The 24,560-nt window shown below is 46.4% G+C and overlaps 1 protein-coding gene across 1 annotated transcript in view; it reads right to left on the bottom strand.

Moving 5' to 3' along the window:
• The window catches only part of Gpr39 (G protein-coupled receptor 39), a 200,618-nt gene extending 176,461 nt beyond the window's left edge, over positions 1-24,157 (bottom strand). The window contains exon 1 of the mRNA XM_036202378.1: positions 23,302-24,157. Within this exon, the coding sequence (XP_036058271.1) occupies positions 23,302-24,157 (856 nt within the window). The remainder of the gene's footprint in view (positions 1-23,301) is intronic.
• Positions 24,158-24,560: the final 403 nt, after the last annotated feature.

Here is a 24,560-nt window from a genome sequence, read left to right as displayed (position 1 = left end):
TGTGTGTGTGTGTGGTGTACTTGAACAGGGAAGCTACAGGTGAATCTTAAGTGTGTCTCCATTGTCACCCTCTACCTTGTGTTTTTAAAATGGTCTCTGGCAGGGTGGAGGTGGTGGCGGTGGTGGTGGTGGCGGCGGCAGCAGCAGCGGCAGTGGCACACGCCTTTAATCCCAGCACTCGGGAGGCAGAGCCAGGCAGATCTCTGTGAGTTTGAGGGCAGCCTGGTCTACAAAGAGAGTTCCAGGAAAGGTGCAAAGCTACACAGAGAAACCCTGTCTCAAAAACAAAAAAATAACAAAAAAAAATGGTCTCTGACTGACTCAGCCGATCTATTCAGTGTAAATGGAAATAAACCTGCTCTAAGTTGCTCTTGGTCGTGATGTTTATCACAGCACCAGGCAGGCAAACTAGCACATGTATGCAACATATATACATATGTATACACACACACACACACACACACACACACACACACACGCACGCACGCACGCACGCACACGCACACGCACATGTCTACCCTTCAATACCTACCTTCCTACATATGCTTCTGCTCTCTGGAGCCCTCCCAGTTTACTGTGTGAGGCCAGCACACAGTGCTGTTCAACAAATGCTAGCTCAAAAGGTCAGAAGTGCAGCCAAGGCTGACAGGCGGAGGGTAAAGAACTCAGACTAGCCATTGATCAGGCCATGCCCACCCACAGCAGCCTCTTTCTTATCACTGTTGTAGAGGAAATGGCAAGCCCTACCAAGAACCTGTCTGAGGACCTGTAACTTCCTAACAGGCTCCCCAGATTAGCCAGATTCCAGGGAATGGCAGGTTCCATTCCTAATTCCCCAAGGAAGTTAGAGACCTCAGGCCGCCAGACTCAAACCTGTAGCATGAATTCTAACTCTTAATAAAAACCCAGAGTCAGATATCAGGGTGAAAGCTGAACGGTCAGAGAAGCAGATTAGCCAGCTACTAGAAAGACTTCTTATCTCTACTGAATCTTCAGCCTCAAAGAGAGAGCTTTTGTCTCTTCCTGGCTTATATTCCTCTCTCTGCCCAGCCATATCATTTCCTGTCTCCACCTCCCTAGTGCTAGGATTAAAGGTGTGAGATCCCAAATCTTGGGATTAAAGGTGTGTGCCACCACTACCTGGCTCTGTTTCTCTTTTAGACTGGGTGAATCTTGTGTAGCCCAGGGTGGCCTTGAACTCACAGAGATCCGTCTGCCTCTGCCTCCTGAGTGCTGGGTCTAAAGATGTGCACCACCACCACCTGGCCTCTATGGCTAACCAGTGGCTTGGCTCTGCACTCTGATCTTCAGGCAAGCTTTATTTGTTAGCTCACAAACAAAACATCACCACACAGGACATCAGTGGATTAGCCATATAATGGCTATGTGCCCCACCTCTTCACGTCCTCCACATCCTCAGAGTTTTATACTCCTTCCCTGAAATAAGGACCCCTTCTGATGCTGCCCTCAGGGACAGCATGGCTGCAGAGTGCTGTGAGCTACTCATCAACCACAGACATAGAACCTTCCCCTTCCTCTAAGACCTATAAGAAGGTACTCCCAACTCTGCCTAACAGATTGCATTACCATTTACTAATTATACAGAATGAGCTTCATTATGTCATTTCCATATACATACATACATACATACATATATATATATATATATAAAATCTTACCATATTCACCCCCATTACCCTGTCTTATCCCCCTTTCCCACTGATCCCCTTCTTCTTCCCAACTATTCCTCCTTCACCTTCTATATGTGTGTATTTGTGGGGGGCGGGGCGGTAGAGGAGAAGGAAGGAGACTCACTGAGTTGGATTAGGCTTACAGGAACCTGAATAAGGGGTTTTCATAGGAACATGGGCAGCTTACCAGTGGCTAGACCATGAAGAAAAACGTCTCGCTCTCCCCCAGCACCTCTCAACTGTCTATTGATCCTGGGGGTGGGGGTGGGGTGGGCCCATAGGCTCCTCCTCTCAGCTACCATGTTTTGTTTGCCTTGAGTGTGTACAGAAGTAAGGTCCGGGCTGCAAAATAGGATTTTCACAAGAGTCCTATGAATACATATACAAACACCTGTCACATTACAAAAACTAAGAAACTGCTATTAGCTAATAAGATCAATACAGTCAGTCATCCATATAATACCACTGCTGGGTGAGGCAACATACTACTTAACAGAAGTAGAAACTGAGGCAGAGAGCCAGGCAGCGGCCAGAAGAGTGAAATGGCAGTTTCCAGGGCCTTCCCACACAAAGCAACAGAACTCGGCATCCCTGGACCCTCCTCCAGCCACGGGCTCTGTACTAAGCTGAATATAATTACAAACATTACCTGCATCCAACGTTTCACAGCTATGTGAGGATTGATGAGATGCAGCATGTAAAATGCTCCCAGCACCCTGAAGACAAGTGCAATATAAATCCAGAATGTCATTGAACATTCTCATTATTATCATTAAAATGAGCAAACAATCACGGCGCCTCAAGTTTTAATGGGTGTCGGAAATGTGGATTGTGAGACACAATTGGTTTCCACAGTGCCTCCGTCTCAATGGACTGGTGTGACATAAGTAATGTCTTAGCCATCAACTGTTTATTTTGTGATGAAGCTCAGCTCTCCCTCCTTGGGGCAGGGGTTTTTGTGTTTTTGGAAATAAACCTAGGTTTGATGACAGTCTTCCTAAAATTTATTTTGATATATCGATCTCCGTGGCCAATAATGGCTGGGCCTTACAGGTGTGAGAAGAAAACAACACCACAGCTATTCATCAAAAGCTCCCTCCCAGAAAGGGTCTGGGGTGGGAGTGGGGGTGGGGGTGGGGGTGGGACTGCTCTAGTACAAAACCTTCAGAATTTTTGACTCTAACCTCTCCACCTGGGATGAGCCTACTGAAGTCGTGTGTGTGTTTGTGTGTGTTTGTGTGTGTGTGTGTGTGTGCACACACGCGTGCATGCATGTAAGTAAACACACACATGCACATGGAAACAAGCCTTCCAAAAATCACTCACCATATTCTATTTTTTCTTTTATTAAAATATATTTTTATATAATATGTTCTGATTATGGTTTCCCCTCCCATTCAGACCCACACTCTTTCTGTCTCCTCTTAGTGAATAAACAGGTATCTAAGAAAAAGATCCGAAGAAAAAGCACAAGAAACATACATGAATGCACAGATACACACATTCACACATAAAAGAATCTCATAAAAACACAAAGCCAGAGGCCATAATATACATGAAGGACCTGGGAGGTTAAAAAAATGCCCTGACACAACATGATGAGACAATGAACTTCCAGACTGCCATTGAGTTCATTGTGTGTTGGCCGTCTACTGCTGGGCATGGGGCTTACCACTAAGAGTGGTTTGTTTCCCAGCATCTTATTTCTTTAGTCAGGGTCTCTCCCTGAACAGGAAGCTTGCCAATTTGGCTAGGTTGGCTAACAGTGGTCCAGAGACACACCAATCTCTGCCTCCCCAAGGCTGGAATTACACATGCACACTAGTGCAGCAAGTTTTGTAGGTGGGTGCTGGAGATCTGAACTCAGGTCCTCATGTCTGTGTGGCAAGCCCTTCCCTGACTGAGCCATCTCCCCAGCAAAGCCTCCTCGGAACTCCTCCCTGGCGGGGGGGGGGGGGGGGGGTCATTTGGACTTTGTATGAAAGGAACTTCAAACTTGCTTATGCTGCTCACACAATGATGAAATGCCTATGTCTACACATCTTTACAGTATCAAGGGGACATCACAGGTGTCCACCCTAGGGGGTGCTAAATCTAGGTCCCAAACCCCCCTTTCATGTTATTTGTATGGAGACTTCTCAAATTCTTCAGCTGTATGTTCACTAAAGGAAATTAGCTGTGATTTGCTCAAAATGGTAAAAGCTGGAGGCCCAGAAAGTTCTATAATCAAGTTCTCTTGACTCTTCAGACAGAATTCTTTCCAAGGTACTGTAAGGTAATTAAAGACTCTTGGCTTTTTTTGTTTGTTCGTTTGTTTTTCGAGACAGGGTTTCTCTGTGTAGCTTTGCACCTTTCCTGGAACTCACTTGGTAGCCCAGGCTGGCCTTGAACTCACAGAGATCCACCTGTCTCTGCCTCCCGAGTGCTGGGATTAAAGACATGTGCCACCACTGCCCGGCTAAGACACTTGACTTTTATCCAGGCTCTTCTACGTGCTGAGCTCAGCACGGGGGGGTGTGGTGGGGGGTCTACACACTTCCTGTTGAAGGTCAAATCAGTCTTTTGCATTGGCTCTGTCTAATGTGGAGATGATGAAACTAAGGATCTGAACTGATGAGGAGCTGATTCTGAATTGCATATTCCTGCAGGAAGTGGAGAGGGGAGTCGAACATATGGGCCTTTCTTTGATTCTGTTCTACCATGACTCCAGGTCAGGAGATTGTGGGCACACATTTACACTCTGTGGCATGCCACTGTCGCCTGTAGCAGTCTGAAAATCTTCCCCCGAGGGCTGTGGGTGTCGCTCAGTTAGAAGCAGACCTGCCTGATATGCACAAGGTTCCAGAACTGAGTAAACCAAGTGTGATGGTGCACACCTATAATCCCAGAACTGGGGAGGTAGAGCAGAAAGATCTTCAGATCAAGGTCATCCTTGACAACACAGACTAACCTGGAGTATATGAGACCATGTCTCAAAAGAAATGAATTAATTAAAATAACTTCTAGGTAGGCTAGATGGCTCAGTAGGGAACGTAGTACTGCTAAAGCTAATGACTTGAGTACAATCCTTAGAACTTCCATGGTGGAGAGAAAGAACAGTTCCCTACACGCTGTCCTCTGTCCTCTGCTCATATGCCTAGATGTACTACTTCTGTGCATGTATATATACACACATGCTCACACGCTAAATAAAATAAAATCTAACAAAATTTTTTTTCTCCCAAAACACCATGTTATAATCCCTAGAAACCAGGAAATGTTGCCTAACAAGGAAAAGAAGATGTTGGCAGATGCCATGATGATACAGATCTGAAGGTAAGGAGATAATAATGGCTTCCAAGAATGAGTCCTCAAGGCCAAGAGATACATTCTTAGAAGACGACAGGAAGGAGATTCCATTTAGAGATGTTATCATTAAGGGAAGTTTCCTCATCAATATGATGATACCACGTGTGGCCTTTGAGGACTGTCTAGATCATAAGGACAAAGCCCAAGCGTTGGTCCCTTTTCCTTGGTACTATTAGCTGTCTGAAAATAGATGAATAGAAAGCAGAAAAGTTGGCTTAAAATCATTGTTTGGGATGGTAATTGTCTGAGACTAGGCAACCCACCTCCCACTGGTTTGAGTTGCTGATAAAGGCTCTCATGATGCCATAGCACAGAACATGGTACCGCAGTGGGATCTTGTCACAAATGGACAGTGCTAGAGGGGTCAGCCATGCCCCATTTATAACAGCCCACTTTTGTAGGAACACTGCAACCAAAGAGACTGCCATGAAGCCATGTGCATTAAGATCTTCTTCTGGAAGGTTCTGCTTACACCAGCACACAGGACTCCATTGTTCTAGAACACATAACCCGTAGGGAACAACCTCAACAACAGTAGCCCTCATAAATGGGATGGATGTTCCTATTAGAAAAAAAAAAAAAAGGCTCCAGAGAGCGCTGTGCCTCCCCTACCACGTAAGGACTGCATTGTTACTGTTTTTCATTTCTGTGACCAATCCGGCTGATAAAAGTACCCTAATAAAGGAAGGGTTAATTTGTCTCACAATTTGAGGGCATAGTCCATCATGACAGGGACAGCATGGCAGCAGGAGTGTGAGGCAGCTGCTCACATGGCATCCACAGTCAGGAAACAGAGGGAGACATGCTGGTGTCCCGCTCACCTTCTCCTTTTTATTCAGTCCAGGACCCCAGCCCTTGGGATGGTGCTGCCCACATTTAGGGTGGGTCTTCCCTGCTGTTAACCTAATCTAGAAATTCTCACAGACATGCCACAAGTTATCTTCTAGGTCAAGCTGACACTCAATATGAACCATTACAAGAACACAGAAAGAAAACATCATCCATCAGCAACCTGGAAGTGGTTCCAAATCTACCAGTGCCTGGACCTCGCACTTCTCAGTTATCCAACTGTGAGCAATAAATTCTGCTGTGTCTGGGGCACAGAGTCTGGCATTTTGTGGTAGCAATTCAGATGGAATAAGAGGGAGGGAAGATGTTGAGAAGACAGCAAGGAGAGCTGCAGTTGCTGCCCTTGGACTCCATAGTGACCCATCCATAACCAAAGAAAGGCAGCGGCCACAAGACCAAGGGATCGGGTCTCTTCTGGAGCCTGCAGAGGTTGGAAGGTTGTAACTTGCCAGCTCAAGTTGGGCATAGACAAGTGGATTTTGGACATCCCTCATTGAGACTATGCCCTAGTGGTTGTAGACTCTGTGAAATTCACATGGCCAACCATCACCGCCACCACCAGCTGTAAATTCTTGGGGAGCCGTTTCAGAGAGCAGGCCCTTTCTCTCTCAACTTGCAAGGACAACAGAAAATAATAACCACTCTAGCTGTCAGAGCCGATGCAGTCTGGTTATGTAAAAATCAAATTGTAGTCAAATTTCAATAGGATGCTGAACAAAATATTCCACCAGTTACTCTTTTTCAGTCTGAAGTAACTCTGATTTCTGGAAAGTAACAAATACGTCACCCCCTTTAAAAACACCTTTTTTGAGGTAGACTGACTGCTAACTCCATATGTAGGCTAACCCTGTGTGATCCTCCTGTCTCTCTTGAGTGTGGGGTGCACTAAACCTGGTTTAGGTAGTGCTACCCATCAAGCCAGTGGCTTTGTGCATGCTGGGGAGTCACTCTATCAAGCCTTCCCACAGCCTCTATTCCTTTTGTTTCTCCGTGTAGCTGGCTTTGTGCCTTTCCTGGAACTCACTCTGTAGACCAGGCTGGCCTCCATCTCACAGAGATCCACCTGGCTCTGCCTCCCGAGTGCTGGGATTAAAGGCGTGTGCCGCTGCCGCCCGGCCCCTTTTGTTTCTCTATAATAAATATTCTTAGTATCAAGGATGGGATTATAATACTTCAGAAGTATTATTGTATAAAGTATGAGTTTTGTACAGTTTTAGTTTTAGGAATAGTGGGATTTTCTGGTCCTGGGGCTCAAACTCAGGCAAGTGCTGTACCCCTCAGCTGCACCCCAGCCTGGGATTCTAAGTCTAAAGCAAGTAGTCCCGGCCAATACCTCATTAGGACATAACTGGAAAATCCCTGAGGTAAGGCTGCTAGCTGGAAGCAAATCATGCACCTGACCTGAGGCACAGTTAAGGACCTTTGTTTTTCAGGTCAACGGTCAAACTCAAACTGATTCTGTGGTGAGGAGCAGCCACATTCTGATACCGTCAGTGACCTGGTGGAATGAGTCAGGTCCCAGGCCGGAAACAACACACCCTACAGATTTGGTATTAACCAGCTCCTGGCAGCACCATTTAGGAATTGGGGTTCTCTGTTGCTGGTTCCTCTGATGTCCCTCTATATTTTGGGGATTTGGGACTGGTCTTCTCCTCTCTCCCAAGCCCTCCTCCCACCTCCCTTCACCTCCACTGAAACCTTCTGCTCCTGACATGCCAGCTTTCACGCTCCTCTGGCTTACATTGCATTACCCTGCAATGCTTTTCCCTTACCGCCTCCCCTGCCCCCATCATGGGCCCCTTCCTATTTACCTGGTCCCTACACTCACTCTTACATAAATACACATATATAAACATTAGAACTAGTGTCTGCATAGGAGAGAATACATGATGCTTGTCTTTCTGAGCCTAGGTAACTCGACGTGATCTTACCAGTTTCATCCATTTCCCTGTAAAGTTCATGATTTCACTTTTTTTTACACCTTTGACATGTACATATACCACATTTTCACTGCCCGTTCATTAGTTAATGGACATCAAGGCTTGTGTCCCCCTATACTAACCTCTGGCAAATGTAACCCAGGACTCACCAGGAGGAAAATAAAATTACAGAAAGATACCCACTATTAAAACGAATCAAGTGGGGCCTAAAGCTGACGACATACAACTTAAAGCCTGACCCAAGAGTTTTAATGGACACAGATAACTGCAACCTAACTGGATGTGTAAAGAATCTGTACTCTACCCTTGTCACAGGCAGCTGAGCTTCCCCCAAGCGTAGTCGCTGAAGTCCAGTTGTTCAGATGGACTCTAAAGAATGTAAATATCAGCTTTAGCCAAGCAACATGTCTCAGTTCCTCCCTCCCTTCTTCTGTCCTAGCCCATTTCCTGACCTTTGGAAGGGGCACAGCATTCAAAACCTTAGCTGACCACAAGGGAGCCAGAATCACAAATACAGCAGGCTCAAATCTGCCCGAGAACATTGCAATTCCTGTTTTAAGACCACACCAAAGGACAGGGGAGGTAGCTCATTCAGCAACGTGCTTGCAAGCACTAGGACACTGGTTCATCACCAGAACCTTTGTTCAAAAAAATAAATATTCTGAGCAAGGTGCTAAGGTGATGCTCACATATGACCTCAGCACTGGGGACAAAGAGACTGAGCTTTCCTAGGACTCACTTGCCAGCCATCATAATCAGCCAGTTTTGAACAATACGAGACTGAGGACAATGTCTAGCGGGTGTGTGTGCGTACACACACACACACACACACACACACACACACACACACACACACAGGAGGGGATAAAGAATCCAGTTGCTGTGGGTTCTTTCTTCCCATACTGAAGCATTAGGGCAGAGGACCCACAAAAATCTGCTTACAATGCAGATTCTAATTCAACATTTACAACTTCCAACAGGTGGCTGATGCTGCTGGTCCATGACCCACATCATGAATATCAAAGTCATAGGCAGCATCTCTGGGGTAAAGTTCAATTAACCACAGAGTCACTAAAGATCCTAGAGCCCAGGACTAACTGGATTCATAAATAATCACTTCCTCCACCCTTCATCCAAGGCTATTTTTAAGCTTCTAGAACATTCCATATCCATGCTTTGATGCCCTATTTAGAGTAATACTGTGCTTTTTGTAAAAGGGGCACCGGCTTCTCGTTCTCCACAACCAAAAGGATATCATGCATACGAAAATTCCCCTCCATATATGGTGAATGCATTTTGCAAAGAAACAGAAAGATCTGGGGAACTGTCAAAGAGGGCAAAGAAACCCTGGAGAGCTTCCCAAAGGAGGTGAGTTTGCAAGAGATTCAGTAGTAGGAAAACCCCAGGCCCAAGAAAGAGCTCAGCCTGGCTCCTCTATAAACCTCCATTGTCATCTAAACTTAGACCTTCAGTCACCAACGCAACCCATTTGTCACCTCTGTCAAGACAATCTTGAACTTGAGAAACATTGACAACCCATCAGCTGTCTTTTAAATTGAGAAAACACACAGCTGTCATCTCAACGTGATATTTAATTTTTCAGAATGGTCGTGTACAGAAAGTAGAACCATAAATTCCCAGAAACCATGCTTCTGTTGAGTTTATCATGTCTTCCAAAGAATTATAATATAAAGCCAAGTAACACATGCAGTCAAATAGCTGCTGCTCAGCTAAATTACTTCATGTAGTGTTTTATTTCTAAGGAAGGGTGGATTCCCAGCCCCCTATCTCCACTCCAACTTTATTAGAGTAAGAGAATGTCTTTTCTTTGTAGGTGTGTGTGTGTGTGTGTGTGTGTGTGTGTGTGTGTGTGTACCTGCAGACACATGTTGAAGCCAGAGGACATTTTCAAATGTTCCTCAAGAGCCATTCTGCTTTTTTCGACGGGGTCTCTCACTAAAACTGGAGCCGGATAATTGGTCAAGGCTGGCTGGCCAGTGAGCCCCAGTGCCCCCTCAGCACTGAGATTACAAGCAAATGCACAAAAGTTTGTCTTTGCAAACATGGGTGCTGAGGACCAAACTCAGGTAGAGATCGAGGCAAGTACTCCACCAACCGAGCTGTCTCCGCATCCCTATGGGCAATGCCTTTTCTTTTATGCATTCAGCATACCTGGTCATTCCAACTGGGCTTGACCCCCGCTTGTACACGCCTTTGCTTTCATGGCCAGTTAGACATTTAACAAGCACAGCAGCCACTTAGCACAGCAGCCATGCCTCCTGATAGGGCTGTCAGATTTGCGCAACACCACTGTTCTGCACTCCAAAGTCACCTTGTAAACCAGGAAAGCACCTCTGCCTGCCAGAACAGCTGCAAACACACAGTAAGTGCAAACGTTGTCAAGTTTCTAAATTGGCAGGAGCCCTGAAGTTAGTCAGGAAATGCTAACCCTTCTTGTACGTCGGACTGGCTCTTGGTATTACAGTGGGGTGCCGCTCCACTGTCTTCTCCCTATGGAAGCTCAGCAGTGAAGATGTGGTTTGCAGAGGAAGGCTCCTGGGAGCAGCAGAGCCATCATGACGTTGCTGCACTCCCCGAGCATTTATTTAGCACCTACTGTACGCTACCCTGGCTGGAATGAAGAGACTCTAAAGAGACTCTATACTCCCTATTGAGACAACGGAACCTGAGAAATTAGAATTTCCCTCAGAGGAGGGAAAGGCTTGGGAAAAGGCTTGTTACCAGCCAGAGAGAGACTTTATCTCCCAAAGAGAGGTTTTACACACTTATACCAATCTTTCAGACCACCTCACCAGAGAGCCTGAAGCCAACCCCTAGACCTGGGCTGCTGAGTTATGCGTACCTGTTATCCTCTATTTAAATGTTGTGTCAGGACCCTGAAGATGGACTTGGGGAGGTCACTGGACCACTTTATTTGTCCTCTTCCTAATGTGACCACAATGAGTAACTCTCCTGTGTCTGCTTTCACTATTATTTGCCCCTCTAATAGGCCTGTTGAAGATGGTGGCCCTGAGCGAAGCTTGCTAGGACTGCTGGGTCCAGACTCCGCCTCTAACAGCTCTGAGGACACCAACTGCCAAGAAGCACCTAAAGGATGACGGTTTTGAGATCAATCCAATACCAAACTCCTCCTTGATGATGAAGGTAACCAGGATTCCAAATGTCCAGCCAGAGAGGCTCATGCCTCATGTTCTGTAAAATGCTCTGTTACTATAAAAACTTCATGAAGCAGTTTTCACGCTGAAATATGGAATTTGGGGTAAACTGAATCTGTGTTCCCAGGCTACTGCCAAACCTATCAAATCTTTTTATCTCCCCCACTTCGTAAAAATACTATGCAACTGTTTTAATCCCACTATCACCTGGTAAATCCTTTGTTTACACAAAGCCCCTGTACATTCTCATATTAAAGAAAGGGTCACCTGTCCACCCTTCATTTACTTTGCACAATTCCTTTAAAATTAGCCCAGCTCAAAGGACTGTGAGGCAGGACTCTAACCAATGGGGAAAAGACAGTCACCTTCTGCCCATGAGCTGGTTCTTCTGACTTTGTGCACAGCAGATTTTTTGATCAAGGGTAGTTTTGCATTGTGGAGACACTTCAGTTGCTCTCTCTTGTGACCTTCAACCTCTGTCTAACAGAGTCTCTCCATATCTGAAGCCAGCATCAAGGAGCGTCTTCCCATCAAACCCTCTCACACTCTGAGGATCTGACTAATTTCTGATCTCTAGACTCACATTCCAGGGGTCAGGTACACAGAAAACCTCCCTGTCTGGGGACTTTAATTACTTCTGACAATCCTTTCCTCACTGTGGAGATCTGAATAAGAATGGCCGCCATAACATAAGGATTAGGTGTGTTCTCTCTCTCTCTCTCTCTCTCTCTCTCTCTCTCTGAATCAGGATGCAGCTCTCAGCTACTGCTCCACTGCCTGCCTGCATGCCACCATGCTCCTGACCATGATGATAATGGACTAAGCCTCAGAAACTGTGAGCAAACCCCAATTAAGCCCTTTCTTTCATAAAAGTTCCCTTGGTCCTGGTGTCTCTTCACAGCAATAGAACCCTAGCTTGTTTACTGCCTAACTGGGGCAGGGTTTGTGCCTACTAAAGGAAAAGCAGAGAAATGGATGGAGCTTGGAGAACTTCCTGCCACTAACTGTTTGGATGGCTTTCCTCTGCTCCAGATGCAGAAGATACAGTTAGGACCATCGATCCATCAACCTAAGAAGAATATAGTTAGCTTACAGCTAGGATGAAGGCCATGGAGAACGCACTCTTCCATCATGGACTTTGGACTCAACCTCCCGATTCACAACACTAGGAATGGGAGTTTCACCATGGACTCGTGGAAGTATCTGAGCTTTTTATTAAGGCAAAGCCACCTAGTCAAAAGAATAGACTACTATTACCTCTACCTCTGGCTCTGGGCAGAGACCCTACAATCTAAGCTGCCCCAAATATTACATATTCTATGAGCTAACCAGCTGAACCTGTCAATCATCTAGCTAGGAGTCCTTCATCCAGGAGAACTGGTTCACCTGGGAGGGGAAGAAGAATTTTCTAGAAACTGGACCCTGGTACAGCCACTTACCAGGTCTCCCACATGAAAGCCTGCAGAGGCTGCCTTCCTTTCTGAGTTACTTAACTTGTAACTTTGCCTTTTTCGTCTTTCTACCAAGCCCCTTCTGGGCTTACTCTTTTCTCTGAAGCCAACTCCCATCCCCCCACCCCCATCACCATTTCTTTTACCAGAAGGCTACTTTAAAAATGTAGCTTCCTGGCGGGCAGCCGTGGCACATGCCTTTAATCCCAGCACTCGGGAGGCAGAGGCAGGTGGATCTCTGTGAGTTCGAGGCCAGCCTGGTCTATAGAGCGAGGTCCAGGACAGGCACCCAAACTAGCTTCCTTGCTCTTTTTCTTCTCCCTCCTCCTGGCAGCCAACCAAGATTTACAGCTTGTCTGCTCTTGTTTTCCTCTCCTCAATTTCTAATAAAAATCACTCCCAGGCTTTCTTCTGAGTCTGTTTTTCTTTTGTTAATGAGGTTAAGAACCCAAAATGGAGACCTGGAATTCCCCAATAACATAATGAGTGTAGAAGGTCCCTAGCCTCAGGATGTTCCAAATATAGTCTGGAGACACCTGCCCACCATTGTGGGTAGGGGACCACTGGAGGCTGCAGAGGGCCAAGAAGGCTCCATGTTCACTGATGCCTCCAAGCCTCACTTCTTCCCTAATGCTGGTGACAGCCACTCTCCAGGGCCATAGCCAAGGGACAACCATTATCAGGGCTATTAGAGTCAGAGCCTTGACCCTCTCATCCCTAATGAGGCAGGCTCAGACTCCCATCCTCAAGAGGACAATTAAACACACAAGTTATAGTGAAAAGAAAAGGAAAAAGACAACACCATGCAGCCACATTAGGAAGAAGAACAGGGAAGGCCAGTGAACCTCAAGTCCATCTTCAGGGCATGAACATTAAGTTTAGGTTGGCATAGAGAACAATGGCTGAGCAGACATGGCCAACGTGTATCACTGAGTCATCATAATCTACGCTCCACAGCCCCCTGCAAGGTGGTCCTGACAAGTAGTCAGAGCTCTGGGAAACCTCTTCCTTTAAGAGAAGTTTCTCTTTTGGCTGGCACCAGCCTTCAGCCTTTTTTCTTCCCCAGCATAAGACTCCTAGGGGAATTTCAGTTTCCTTAGGACCATTGTTTCAATAGTCTTATAGCCAAAGGGGGAGGTATAAGCGACTCTTCAGAATATCTCATTCCTGCCACAGTGGCTACACCATTTCCTTTACATTCTGGAAACACAACCAGCCCTGAAATGAATCCAAATTGTAATGCAGCAAATGCTGTCACCCATGGGCAGCACGGCAGACGGTTTTGCCATTCATTATTTTCTTAAAGCCTCTCAATGGCTTCCAAGGATTGCCCCAGCCCTTCATTGTGATAGTGTTTGAAGGTGAATGGCCTAGTGTACAGATATGTGCTCTGGAAACATTAAAGGGAGAGATCTAGGGCTTCTGAGTCTTTCACCCATCACAAAGCCTGGCTTTCAACATGACCACTCAGCTCAAGAGGTCACGAGACATGGCCTCTGTTCTCCAAACGTATGCAACTCACGTTGGGAGCAGGCAGTACCTGCTGCTTCCTCCTCTGGGGCCATTAGCCTCCTGGCTTAGCCTTGAGTGAGGTGGCTGGGGGAGGGGGGATGTCAACTTAAAGAGGAAATAAAAGCACATTAATATTTTCAAAATGTTACTGCTTCCCTTCTCCCTGAGGCTCTCCTTGCTAAAATGTGCTCAAAGTGTGAGAATGTAAGGTTAGAATCCAGCCTCCTCTGCTCAGGCCACAGTACCTGCAGCACACACACACACACACACACACACACACACACACACACACACACACACGTCAAGATCTCTTACCTGGGAAGTGAGTTTATATCAAAGGGGATACTGGTGGTCACAGATCAGTTCCCACCCTTTCCCCTGCCTCTACCTGGGGAGCCTGGCTGCAAGCTCTCCCTGTAAAACCTCCCCTCCACTTAGGAACTTATAAAAGAGACCCCACTTTTGCCTTTCGATCTCTGGTTCCTTTCTTAAGAGACCTGTCCTGCTGTCTGTCTCCAATGCTGAGACCTCAATTCTCCTTGCAGCCTCTGTCATGCTGTTGCCTCGGTCTGTCTGTCTGTCCATAGCATCAACCGCTCTTCTTAACAAACTCCTTATTCTCCTGTCATCCACCCCAGTGTCTTTTTGAGCCCCTAACCCATCGGAAACCTAGCATAAAGCCCTGCTAAAACCTCTGCATTAACATAACCTTGACCTGTTTAACAAGGACTACTAAGAGCTAAGAGCTTCACTTCCTCTCTGTGGTTGTTTCTGACAGGAGCATATAGTTAAAGTTGCTATTGTGGGGCTGATTATACAGAATGGTCACTGGCTGTAAGGAGAAAATACCTTACATATCTACCATTGTGGTGGTATTGTGTTCCCCAAAATATTGTGCACCCTAATAAACTTATCCAGGGTCAGAGGACAGAACAGCCACTAGACATAGAGGCCAGAAAATGGTAGTACACACGCCTTTAATCCTATCACTTGGGAGGCAGAAATCCCTCTGGATCTCTGTGAGTTCAAGGCCACATTGGAAGCAGTCAGGCATGGTGACACCCGCCTTTAATCCTAGGGAGTGATGGCAGAAAGCAGAAAGGTATATAAGGCATGAAGACCAGAAACTAGAAGCATTTGGCTGGTTAAGCTTTTAGGCTTTTGAGCAACAGTTCAGCTGAGACCCATTCTGGATGAGGACACAGAGGCTTCCAGTCTGAAGAAACAGGATCAGCTGAGGAACTGGCAAGGTGAGGAAGCTGTGGCTTGTTCTGCTTCTCTGATCTTCCATCATTCACCCCAACAACTGGCCTCAGGTTTGATTTTTATTAATAAAAACTTTTAATATTCCTGCTACATGCCATGGCAGCCTGGCTTTTCCCTAAAAATTTGTGCTTATTTATTTGTATGTATGTGTGCCACAGCATGTGTGTGAATGTTGGAAGACAACTTGCAGGAGTCAGTTCTGTCTTATTAACGTGTGGATCCCAGGAACTGAACTCAGATAGTGAAGCTTGGCAGCAAGTTCCTTTACTTACTGAGCTACCTCACCTGCCCTGGCCTTTTATAGGCCTCAAAGGATCCAGGTCCCCTTGAAAGAGGGCATTCTTGATCAGACTGGGCAGAATGTGTTTGAAGAATGATAACTCCACAGCTGGCCTGTTCAGGGTAACACGGGACTTTACTTCTATATCGGTTACCTTCCTCACTGCTATGGCAAACACCTAGCAAGAGGCAACTTAAGGCAGGAAGGGTTTGTTCTGCCTTACAGTTTGAGGATGTACAGTCCGTTATGGTGGGAAGGCAGCATCTGGGTAGGAAGCAGAGATAACTGTCAGTGCTCAGCTTGCTTTCTCCTTCTCCTTCAGTCCAGGCCCTCGGCCCATGGAATACTGCCACTCACATTTAGGATGGTGTTTCCAACTCCATTAACTCAGTGTGGAAACTCTTTCACAGACAACATGGCCAGAGGCTTGTCTCCAAGAGGAGTCTAAATCTTGTCAAGTTGGCAATAGAGACTAACCATGACACTTTCCAAAGTTCAGCTTGAATGGAAAACAATAAAAAATAAAGAATAAAAAAAATAAACAATGAGGACATGAAGCTCCAAGGTATAATTGAGGAGGAAGTTAATGTAGATAAGAGAGAAAAAGAGCCAGAGGCATCTGGAAGGGTCCAGGCTAAACTGGCCATGGGAGGAGAGAGGCAGGGGAGAAAAAGAGGCAGGGGCTAAAAGAGGAGCCTGGAGCCTAGAGGCCAAGAGACTTCATGTCCAAATTGGCTGAGGTTATTTCTATAGAGATCAGAGGCTGGGGAAGCTGTTCCTGGGCTGGAGAGTTTAGGGTAGGGGCAGGGTATGCCAGCCAGGATGAGTCTTTAACAGGTGCTGAGAAATGCTGGGAGAAACTTGGGGACCAGGTCCACTTTGATACGTTAAACGGGAACCTCAGTTAGCCATTTGTCCTGAGTTTGGGACCTAGCACAGCTGAGGCTGGTATTTATACTGTCAACAAGCATCTGTTGAAATTTGGTTGTGCTGGATACTACTGTGGTGATGGTATGATGCTGAGAAAAAGAGGTTAAAGAGATGGCTCAGTTGGCAAAACACCTGCCACATAAGCACAAGGACCCAAGTTTGAATCCTGAGCACCCATGAAAAGATGGACATGGTCATGGACCTCTGTAATCCTAGTTCTGGGTGGGGTGGAGATAGACAGATCCTGGGAGCTTGCTGGTCAGCTAATCTAGACAGCTGGTAATCTCCAGGCTCAGTGAAAGACCCTGCCAAAAATAAGCTGGCAGCAATAATGGAAGACACCCAACATCAGATTCTGGAGTCTACATATGTGCTCATACACATGTGCATACACATGTTAACATGTTACATACACACACACACACACACACACACACACACATACACACACGGAAAACAAAATTAGGAACAGCTCCTGCCATCAAGAAATATGAAGAAAACCAGACACCATCAAATGATTACACAAGCAAACGTAGAATTAGGACTGTTAGTTTTGTGTCGAGGGCCCTTTAATGAGGTTGAGCTCAGCGTCCCTAAGACCTAGAAGAAGGAAAGATACGAACCTAGGGAAGAGAGTGGAGCTGTATGGACGAAAGCGTGTAGAGTCTTACAGCGAAGCAACTGGACAGGACAAATGACAGGTAGCAGCCCGGGGTAAGTTCAACCGTGTCTACTGAAGGGCTCGACGTGTGAGTAGGACACCCAGAAGAGATGTGACCCAACCTTTCTCTAAAGCTCAGTGAGCTTGTAAGGAGTTGACGCTGGAGAGTTAACTGGCTGGGGAGAGAGCAGAAGGCCAAGGTGGGGATGTGGCTCAGTCGGTAGAGTGCTCGGCTAGCAGGCATGAAGCCCTAGATTTCAGCCCACCAACGCATAAACTGGGTGTGACGATGCACACCTGTAATCCCAGCTCCTGCATGGTGGAAGCAGGAGGATCAGAAGTTCAAGGTCATCCTTGACTACAAAGTAAGTTTCAGGCTAGCCTAGACTACATGACAGCCTGTCTAAGCAAATAAAAAGGGGTTTGGAGAGGTGGCTCAGCAGGTAGGAGCACTGGCTGCTCTTTCAGAGAACTGAAATTAGATTCCCTGAGCCCACATGGCAGCTCACAATCTGTAACTCCAGCTCTAGGGGATCCAACTCACCCTTCTGGCCTCCAGAGGCACTGCACACATATTGTGCACATATAAGCAAGGAGGTAAAGTTCTCATAATTTTTTGTTTGTTGGTTTTCAAGACAGGGTCTCTGGCTGTCCTGAAACTCACTTATATAGACCAAGCCAGTCTCGAACTCACAGAGCTCTGTCTGCCTCTGCCTCCTGAGTGCTGCATGCCAGTACACCCAACCAGGAAATATTTTTTTAAGTAAAACAAAAACAATAAACAAAGAAAGAAAAGGCAGAGAGAGAGCTGGTAGTGGTAGATCAGGGGTCATGTCCAGGAAGCAGGACAAGACTCCTGAACTTCCAATTTAATATTCTGCTCATGCATGTGTTGTCTCCTCATAAATGGGTTTTACTCTGCACAGTCTGGGCATTAATAAGCGGGATGCTTTGCTCAACCAAGCCACCTACACCCTGATTATACTCTGGTAGTCCCCATGAAGCATGCAACAAAGACAGGCAAACAGGCATGCTAATGAACGGGACCTAAAATTCCAATATTCCCGTCCTCAAATGCTGTGCATGTCTCCGACAGAGAAATGAAATCTCCGAGACAGCCTGATTATACAAATAAAGCAGTATTATTGTATTTGTCTACCAGGCTGATCACAGGAAATTTGCAATTTATGATGGATTTCACAAATAGAAAAAATAAACAGGAGATATCATTTATTACAGCCACATCTACATCAATAAAGGGAAGGAGAGAGAGTGGCAATAATCTGAATACTTGAGGTAAAACTTTCTCCTGATACATTCAAGCATTTGAATCAAAATACTATCTTACGCTAAGAAGTCACTAATTTAATTTTGATGATATTTCCTGAGAGACTGGGTTGATAGATCATTGTACACTACAGAAAATATCTTTGCTTGGAAAATTAAACTAGTCAAGAAAACAACTATTAAAATGTGCTTACAGTGGGCTAGGGATGTGGCTCAGTTGGTAAAGACCATGCTGAGAATGCAGGAAGGCCTGGATTCCAGTCCCAGCAGGTCAGAAACAGCGTGGTGGAGCACACCTGTAATCCCAGCACTTGGGAGGTAGAGGCAAGAGGGTCAGAAACTGGAGGTCATCTTCAGCTCCTTAGTGAGTTCAAGGTCAGTCTGTGCTGCTTGAGTCCCCGTCTCAAACAAAAGCTACAGAGATGGTTTAGGGGTCAAGAACACTGGCTGCTCATGCAGAGGATCCAAGTTCAGCTCCTGACTCCCATAAACTGATTTACGACTGCCTGTAACTTCAGTTCCAGGGCATCTAATGTCCTCTTCTAGCTTTCCCGGACACACACACACACACACACACACACACACACACACACACACGCATGCACACACGCATGCACTAAATAAATATTTTAACAAATATACCATAGACTGGCTTTCTCCAGAGGGTTCCCATGTGTTTTTCATCAAGATAACCCTTGCTGAATTACCTGTCATGGGGTCACCCTTGTCCATGTTCTGTTCCTTCATGATTACCTGGGCTTAGTCAGATAGACTCTTGTCGTCCTTAGCGGCTGGACACATTTGACTCACGGGTTTCTTCGCTTCCCTTTCACGGATTTCATGAAATTCTGTGACACAGTTTACAGCTCAGTTTCTGTGTTCTAATGGGCCCTGGGGGTTACATGGAAGCTGCTGCCTTGAAAGGTTTCTGGAGGACCACAAAAATTTTACCTCTTTGCATCTTTTTAAAATGTATTTATTTTTACGTGTATGAGTGCTTGCCTGCATGTGAATAGCCATGTATGTTCACACACACACATCACACCCAGCTGGGAGGAAGGGAGGAAGGAGTCGGGAGGCAGACGAAAGTTTTCAGGAATAGGCACTTTTGCGTTATTAGGGTTTATCCTGCACATTGCTTTCGACCTATTAGACATCTCAACACTGTTTCTTTTCCCACAGTTTCCCATTTCATTATTCACCAGCCCAGCACCTCAGTACCGTGGAGGGGTAACCACAAAAAATATGCAGAGAAGAAAATTCATAATCGCCAGAAAGGCTTCCTCATCTCGCGTGGGGTTATGAATTTTGGCTCCATTATACAGAAGTTAGAATTTTTAACAATGAGAAGGGAACCCTTAATTGATTTTTTTATTGCCTCAAGTGCTCCAAAGACATATTGTGTTTTGCCGTCATTTACATTTCATATTAAATTCGAAATATGTTTGAATGGAGCAAATATTTATTTTCATTTGATCCATCTGTTATATGAAATACTAAAAAGACAGCTAAATCACTATATTAAATTCAGTGGTTTGTAAACAATTTATATGTTCATTTGTCCCGGGTTAAAAATGCCCCAAAGCACAAGTTTATGAAACCCACAAAGCAAATTGCATCATATTAATCTGATGGATGCAAGCCATGGTTTCCTCCTCTTCACTCCATTAATTTACTCCCTAACTGGAGTTAATTAGTGAGGTTCCTGTTTTTAAAAGTTCTTTGAAACACACTGGGGAGGGGTGGCGGCATTTGCAAGTACGGCATTGAAAACCTACCACAGAGAGGATGAGCTTAATGCAAATGGCAAATTTCTCCGGCTCTTCTCACACACTGAGTACCTGATTGTCAGTCAGTGATGTCTATGCTGGGAGCCAGTAGGTGATTAATACATAGCTGTTAGAACGAAAAAGGAGGAGTCTGGAAGGGAAGGAGAGAAGAGTGAGGAGGAACTCATTTGCAGCAATTACTACTGTGAGAAATGATCTCCAAGGGGCTGTCCATCTTCAAATAAAAATCTGGGGTATTCTGACCATATACCCGAAGTAGAGACTGACCTCCTACTGGGAAATGAACTGTCATCCCATAGAGAAGCAAAAAAAAACAAAAACAGAGATTGGTCAAACAGAGAGTAAAAGGTAGGGACTATGGAGGTGGCTTTGTGGTTAGGAGCGCTTGCTGCCCTTTCCAGGGGACACAAGTTCAGTTCCCAGCACCCTGACTGGGGTTCACAGCTGCCTGAAACACCAGCTCCCGGGATCCAATGCCCTCTCCTGGCCTCCCTGGGCACCTGCACGCACAGGCACACATTCACACACATATAAAAATAAGTTTAAGAAATAAAAATCAACTCTTTAAAGTATAAACTATGGCTAACAGTTTAGGATACGTCTAGAGGGATTCAGAAAGGGGAAAATGCGTCTCACCAAATGTTCAAGCAAGCAAACACGATTTCCATTCCTCCTGGGATAGTCTTTGCAGCAGACAGAGGGTGACAGAGACTGGGGTTGGCTTGAGTACCCTTGCCACGTCCCAGGTCACGTCACCTCCTAGAGCACCAGCCTGCCAGCTTACACTGTTCCTTCCTTGCCTATGCCCTGCCTTACATCATTTTCCTCCACTAGGACTACAGAAGTCTGGGACAGACCCCATTTCCTAGCCATGAGGTGGGTTTGTGGATGCTGTTATTTGTTTGTTTTTAAACAGGGTATTGTATATGCCAGGCTAGGCTAACTGAGGATAACTGAACTTCTGATCTCCCAGCTTCCACCTCAGAGTTCTGGCATTACAGGTGTGCGCACCTAGTTTTATGCAGTGCTGGAGACATGCTAAGGACTCTACCAACTGAGCGGCCTCCCAGTCCATATTTGAATCCTCAATTTCCTCCTCTACAAAACGGAAACATATATTGCCCAGCACCCGCTGTGGCAGAAGAGGAAAGGGCATCAAGATGAACATCTGGAAGACCGAAGGCCACAAGCAAGACAGAGAACACGCACAGTAAACAAGACCCACAAAGATCCCAGCTCCAGGGACCGAGCCATGGGGATTCTAGCGTTTCCCAACTCTCTGGCCCTGTGCCTTGGGAGTGACTTCTTTCTTACTAAACTGTCTATGTTTATACCACTATCCAAATGTCCTCGATCCAATTGCTTGTTCCAGGATACAAGAACCCAGAAACACCAGCTGGTGTCCTGAGGACCCTTCCACTCCAGTAATGCGGCCCTGGATGCTGGATGGCCACCCACATCATGCAAGCCTGCGTCTTATCATTTTCTACACACTTAGATTAAAGTCAAGTCAGCAGCTGACCGACCCTCAGCCAAAGGCAGGGCTGACCCTTACCCAAGTGCTTCTCAATTTCACCCCTGCCTGAACCCCAGCCCTGGGGCTGGCTACTCATGTCTCTGGCACGCAAACAAACAACCCCAGGATTGATTTCTCTCAGGACAGCACACTGAGAAGAGGAAAAGAGGAGAAAAATGTGTGGAATCTCAACTCTCCCTTGATGGAACTCTCACTCACATACCTGTGATGTCACCTTTTCCTTGTTGCTGCTGAAAAGCATTTTTTTAACCCTTTGGTGACACACACACTACAGATGTCTGCGTTAAAGTCCTGGCTGCCAAAGGACAACAAGAAAACCTTTCTTCTGTTTTTTTGTTTTGTTTTAGTCTTTTAAATTTTTTATGATTATTCATATGTGTGTGTATGTCTATGTGAGGATGTGTGAATGTCAGGCAGAGATCACCCACAAGAGGCCATCATGTCCCCTGGAGCTGGAGTTACAGCTACCTGTTGTGAGCTTCTGGACAAGAGTGCTGGAAATCTAAGCAGGGGCGTCTGGAAGATCAAGAAATTCTCTTAACTGCTGAGTCATCATCTTTCCAGCCCTTAATTTGGCTCTTCTGTTTTGCTTTGTTTTTGTTTTTGTTTCAGGGTCTCATGGAACCCAGGTCAGCCTCAAACTCACTATGTAGCCAAGGATGACCTTAAACTTCGAATCCTCCTGCTTCCACCTCCCAATGCTAGGTTTACAAGAATGGTATGTCACTCTAAGTTTATGTAATGCTGGGGATGGCTCTCAGGGTTTCCTGCATGGTAGACAAGCATTCCACCATCCAAGGCATCTCTAGCATCTAAAGACTCTCTCCAGAAGGCACTGGGATCTTCCATATCACTGGCTCCCTAGAAATAGTCCCCAAAGTCCAGAGAAGGTCCTCAATTTGAAATACTTGTATCACCACCACATTTGGGAAGCAAACAGCTTTCTCTGGCCCAGAATTGGGGGCATTAAGAAATGTTGAGGCCAGGTCCTGGATCAGATAAACAGGAAGCCCTGGTATGCTTCGCCCTCCAGGGAAGCACAGATCCATGGCCCCAAGCAGGGAGTAATCACATACATCTCAGAGGGAGTGAATCAGAGCTCTCCAGTTTCTTAAGACTTGCCTTGCAGGTCACTCCTGCCCGAAATAACAATCTAGAGAGCCAGGACCTCTGACAAGCCAGCCTCTTCTGAGGAGGAGAAATAAAACAGGAATACAATTTCCCTGCCTGATCAAGGCTCCCTGGTCTAAGGGTCCAGAAGATAAGAGTCACTCTCTTTATCTCTGAAGGACATGTCCCTTTCCAAAGGACTCTCGCCTGTCCTGGGTGACTTAATTTGTTTCTCTTATCTCCCAGTATTTTCATCCAAGATACGTTGTTGTTTACAGCCTGAAGTCACAGAAATGATGTACCAGACCTTCCAATGTCACAGACCACAGATTTCCTAAATACAAAGAAGAGACGTGTCTCCACACACCCCGATGAGCACCAAGCCCTTATGCAGGTACCCCTTTTTAGCCCCAGCGAACTCAGGTTTTCACTTCTCAGGCCAGAAGCCCCAGGATCGCTGTGCCCAGACTCACTCAGGAATATGATGGTCTGTCGTCTTGCTGTCCGGCTTTCCTCACTCTCTGACTTCCTCATCTGCAGCTGTGGCCCGCTTCCTGCCAGGGTACCACGCTTGCTCTTCATTAGCACTTTCATCATATTCCAACACATGAAAGCCACAGACACCAGGACCACCAAGTAAACTGAGAAGGCCCCAAAGATGCTGGACTGGAAGACAGTCCAGCGGCTGGAGAGGTTTGTGCAGATGGACATATTGGAGGTCTCAGGTTGCTCGTGGTGGCGGGTGCGAGAGAGGTTGCAGTTGAATCCTCTGCGGGTGGGCACAGAGACCAGGGGGTACTCGATACCCATGGCAAAGAGCAAGGGCAGCGCCACCAGGGCAGAGGTGACCCACACAAAGCCGATCAGCAGTTTCACCTGGCAAGGTCCAGACAAGGCCTTATACCTGAAAGGATGGCAAATGGCAATGTAGCGCTCAAAGCTGAGGGTCAGCACGTGCAGCAGTGTGGCGTAGCTGCACGTCTCAAAGAGGAACGTGTGGATCTTACAGGACAGCGGGTAGCTGGGTGTGGTCAGGGGGTTCCAAATGATGCTGTAGAACTCCATGGGCATGCCAATCAAAAAGACCAAGATATCTGAACAAGCCAAACTGACCATGTGATCTGTCACCTCCTTCTGCAAATAGCCCTTTTTCTGCAAAACCTGTGTCACCCGGATGGTGACGCTGTTGCCCAAGATGCCCACCACGAAGATGACCAGGTACACCAAGAAGAGGGTGATTTTGATCCAAGTGACCACCTCAAACTCAGGGACCTGGTTGTGATCGATGACACGGGAGCAGACATCGCTGGAGCCACTGGATGAAGCCATGAGGAAGAAAGAGCCAGGCTGCCAGGTTCACAAGTGTCTCTACTTCCCTTTCTTCCTCTTCCCAGAGAAATCCCGCAACTCACCAGCGTGGGCGACACAGCACTCTCCGTCACTGGGGTTGGCTGGCCAAGGGTGACTTAGTTTTTCGGCTTTCTCATTGAAACTTCCTGGAATAATTCACCCTAGGATCCCTGGCGGCGCCAATGGGTGGTGGTGCAGTTTAGAAGTAGCTGCTCTGGAGTGAGGAGGGACCAGTCAGGGGAAGGAGGCTCGGACCTTCCTACCCAACTGAAAGCGAGACCCGCAGTACTTTGCCTGGTTGTGGGTCCTCCTCTCCCTTCCAGGTCCCTGGCACTGGCCTCCCTTGTCGTCTTGCAGGAGGGAAGCGGAGAGGTCTCCCACG

This window comes from Onychomys torridus, chromosome 11, assembly GCF_903995425.1.
Source record: "Onychomys torridus chromosome 11, mOncTor1.1, whole genome shotgun sequence".
Lineage (NCBI taxonomy): Eukaryota > Metazoa > Chordata > Mammalia > Rodentia > Cricetidae > Onychomys > Onychomys torridus.
The sequence above is the reverse complement of the archived record's forward strand: the minus strand, read 5'-3'. Positions and strand labels throughout refer to the sequence as shown.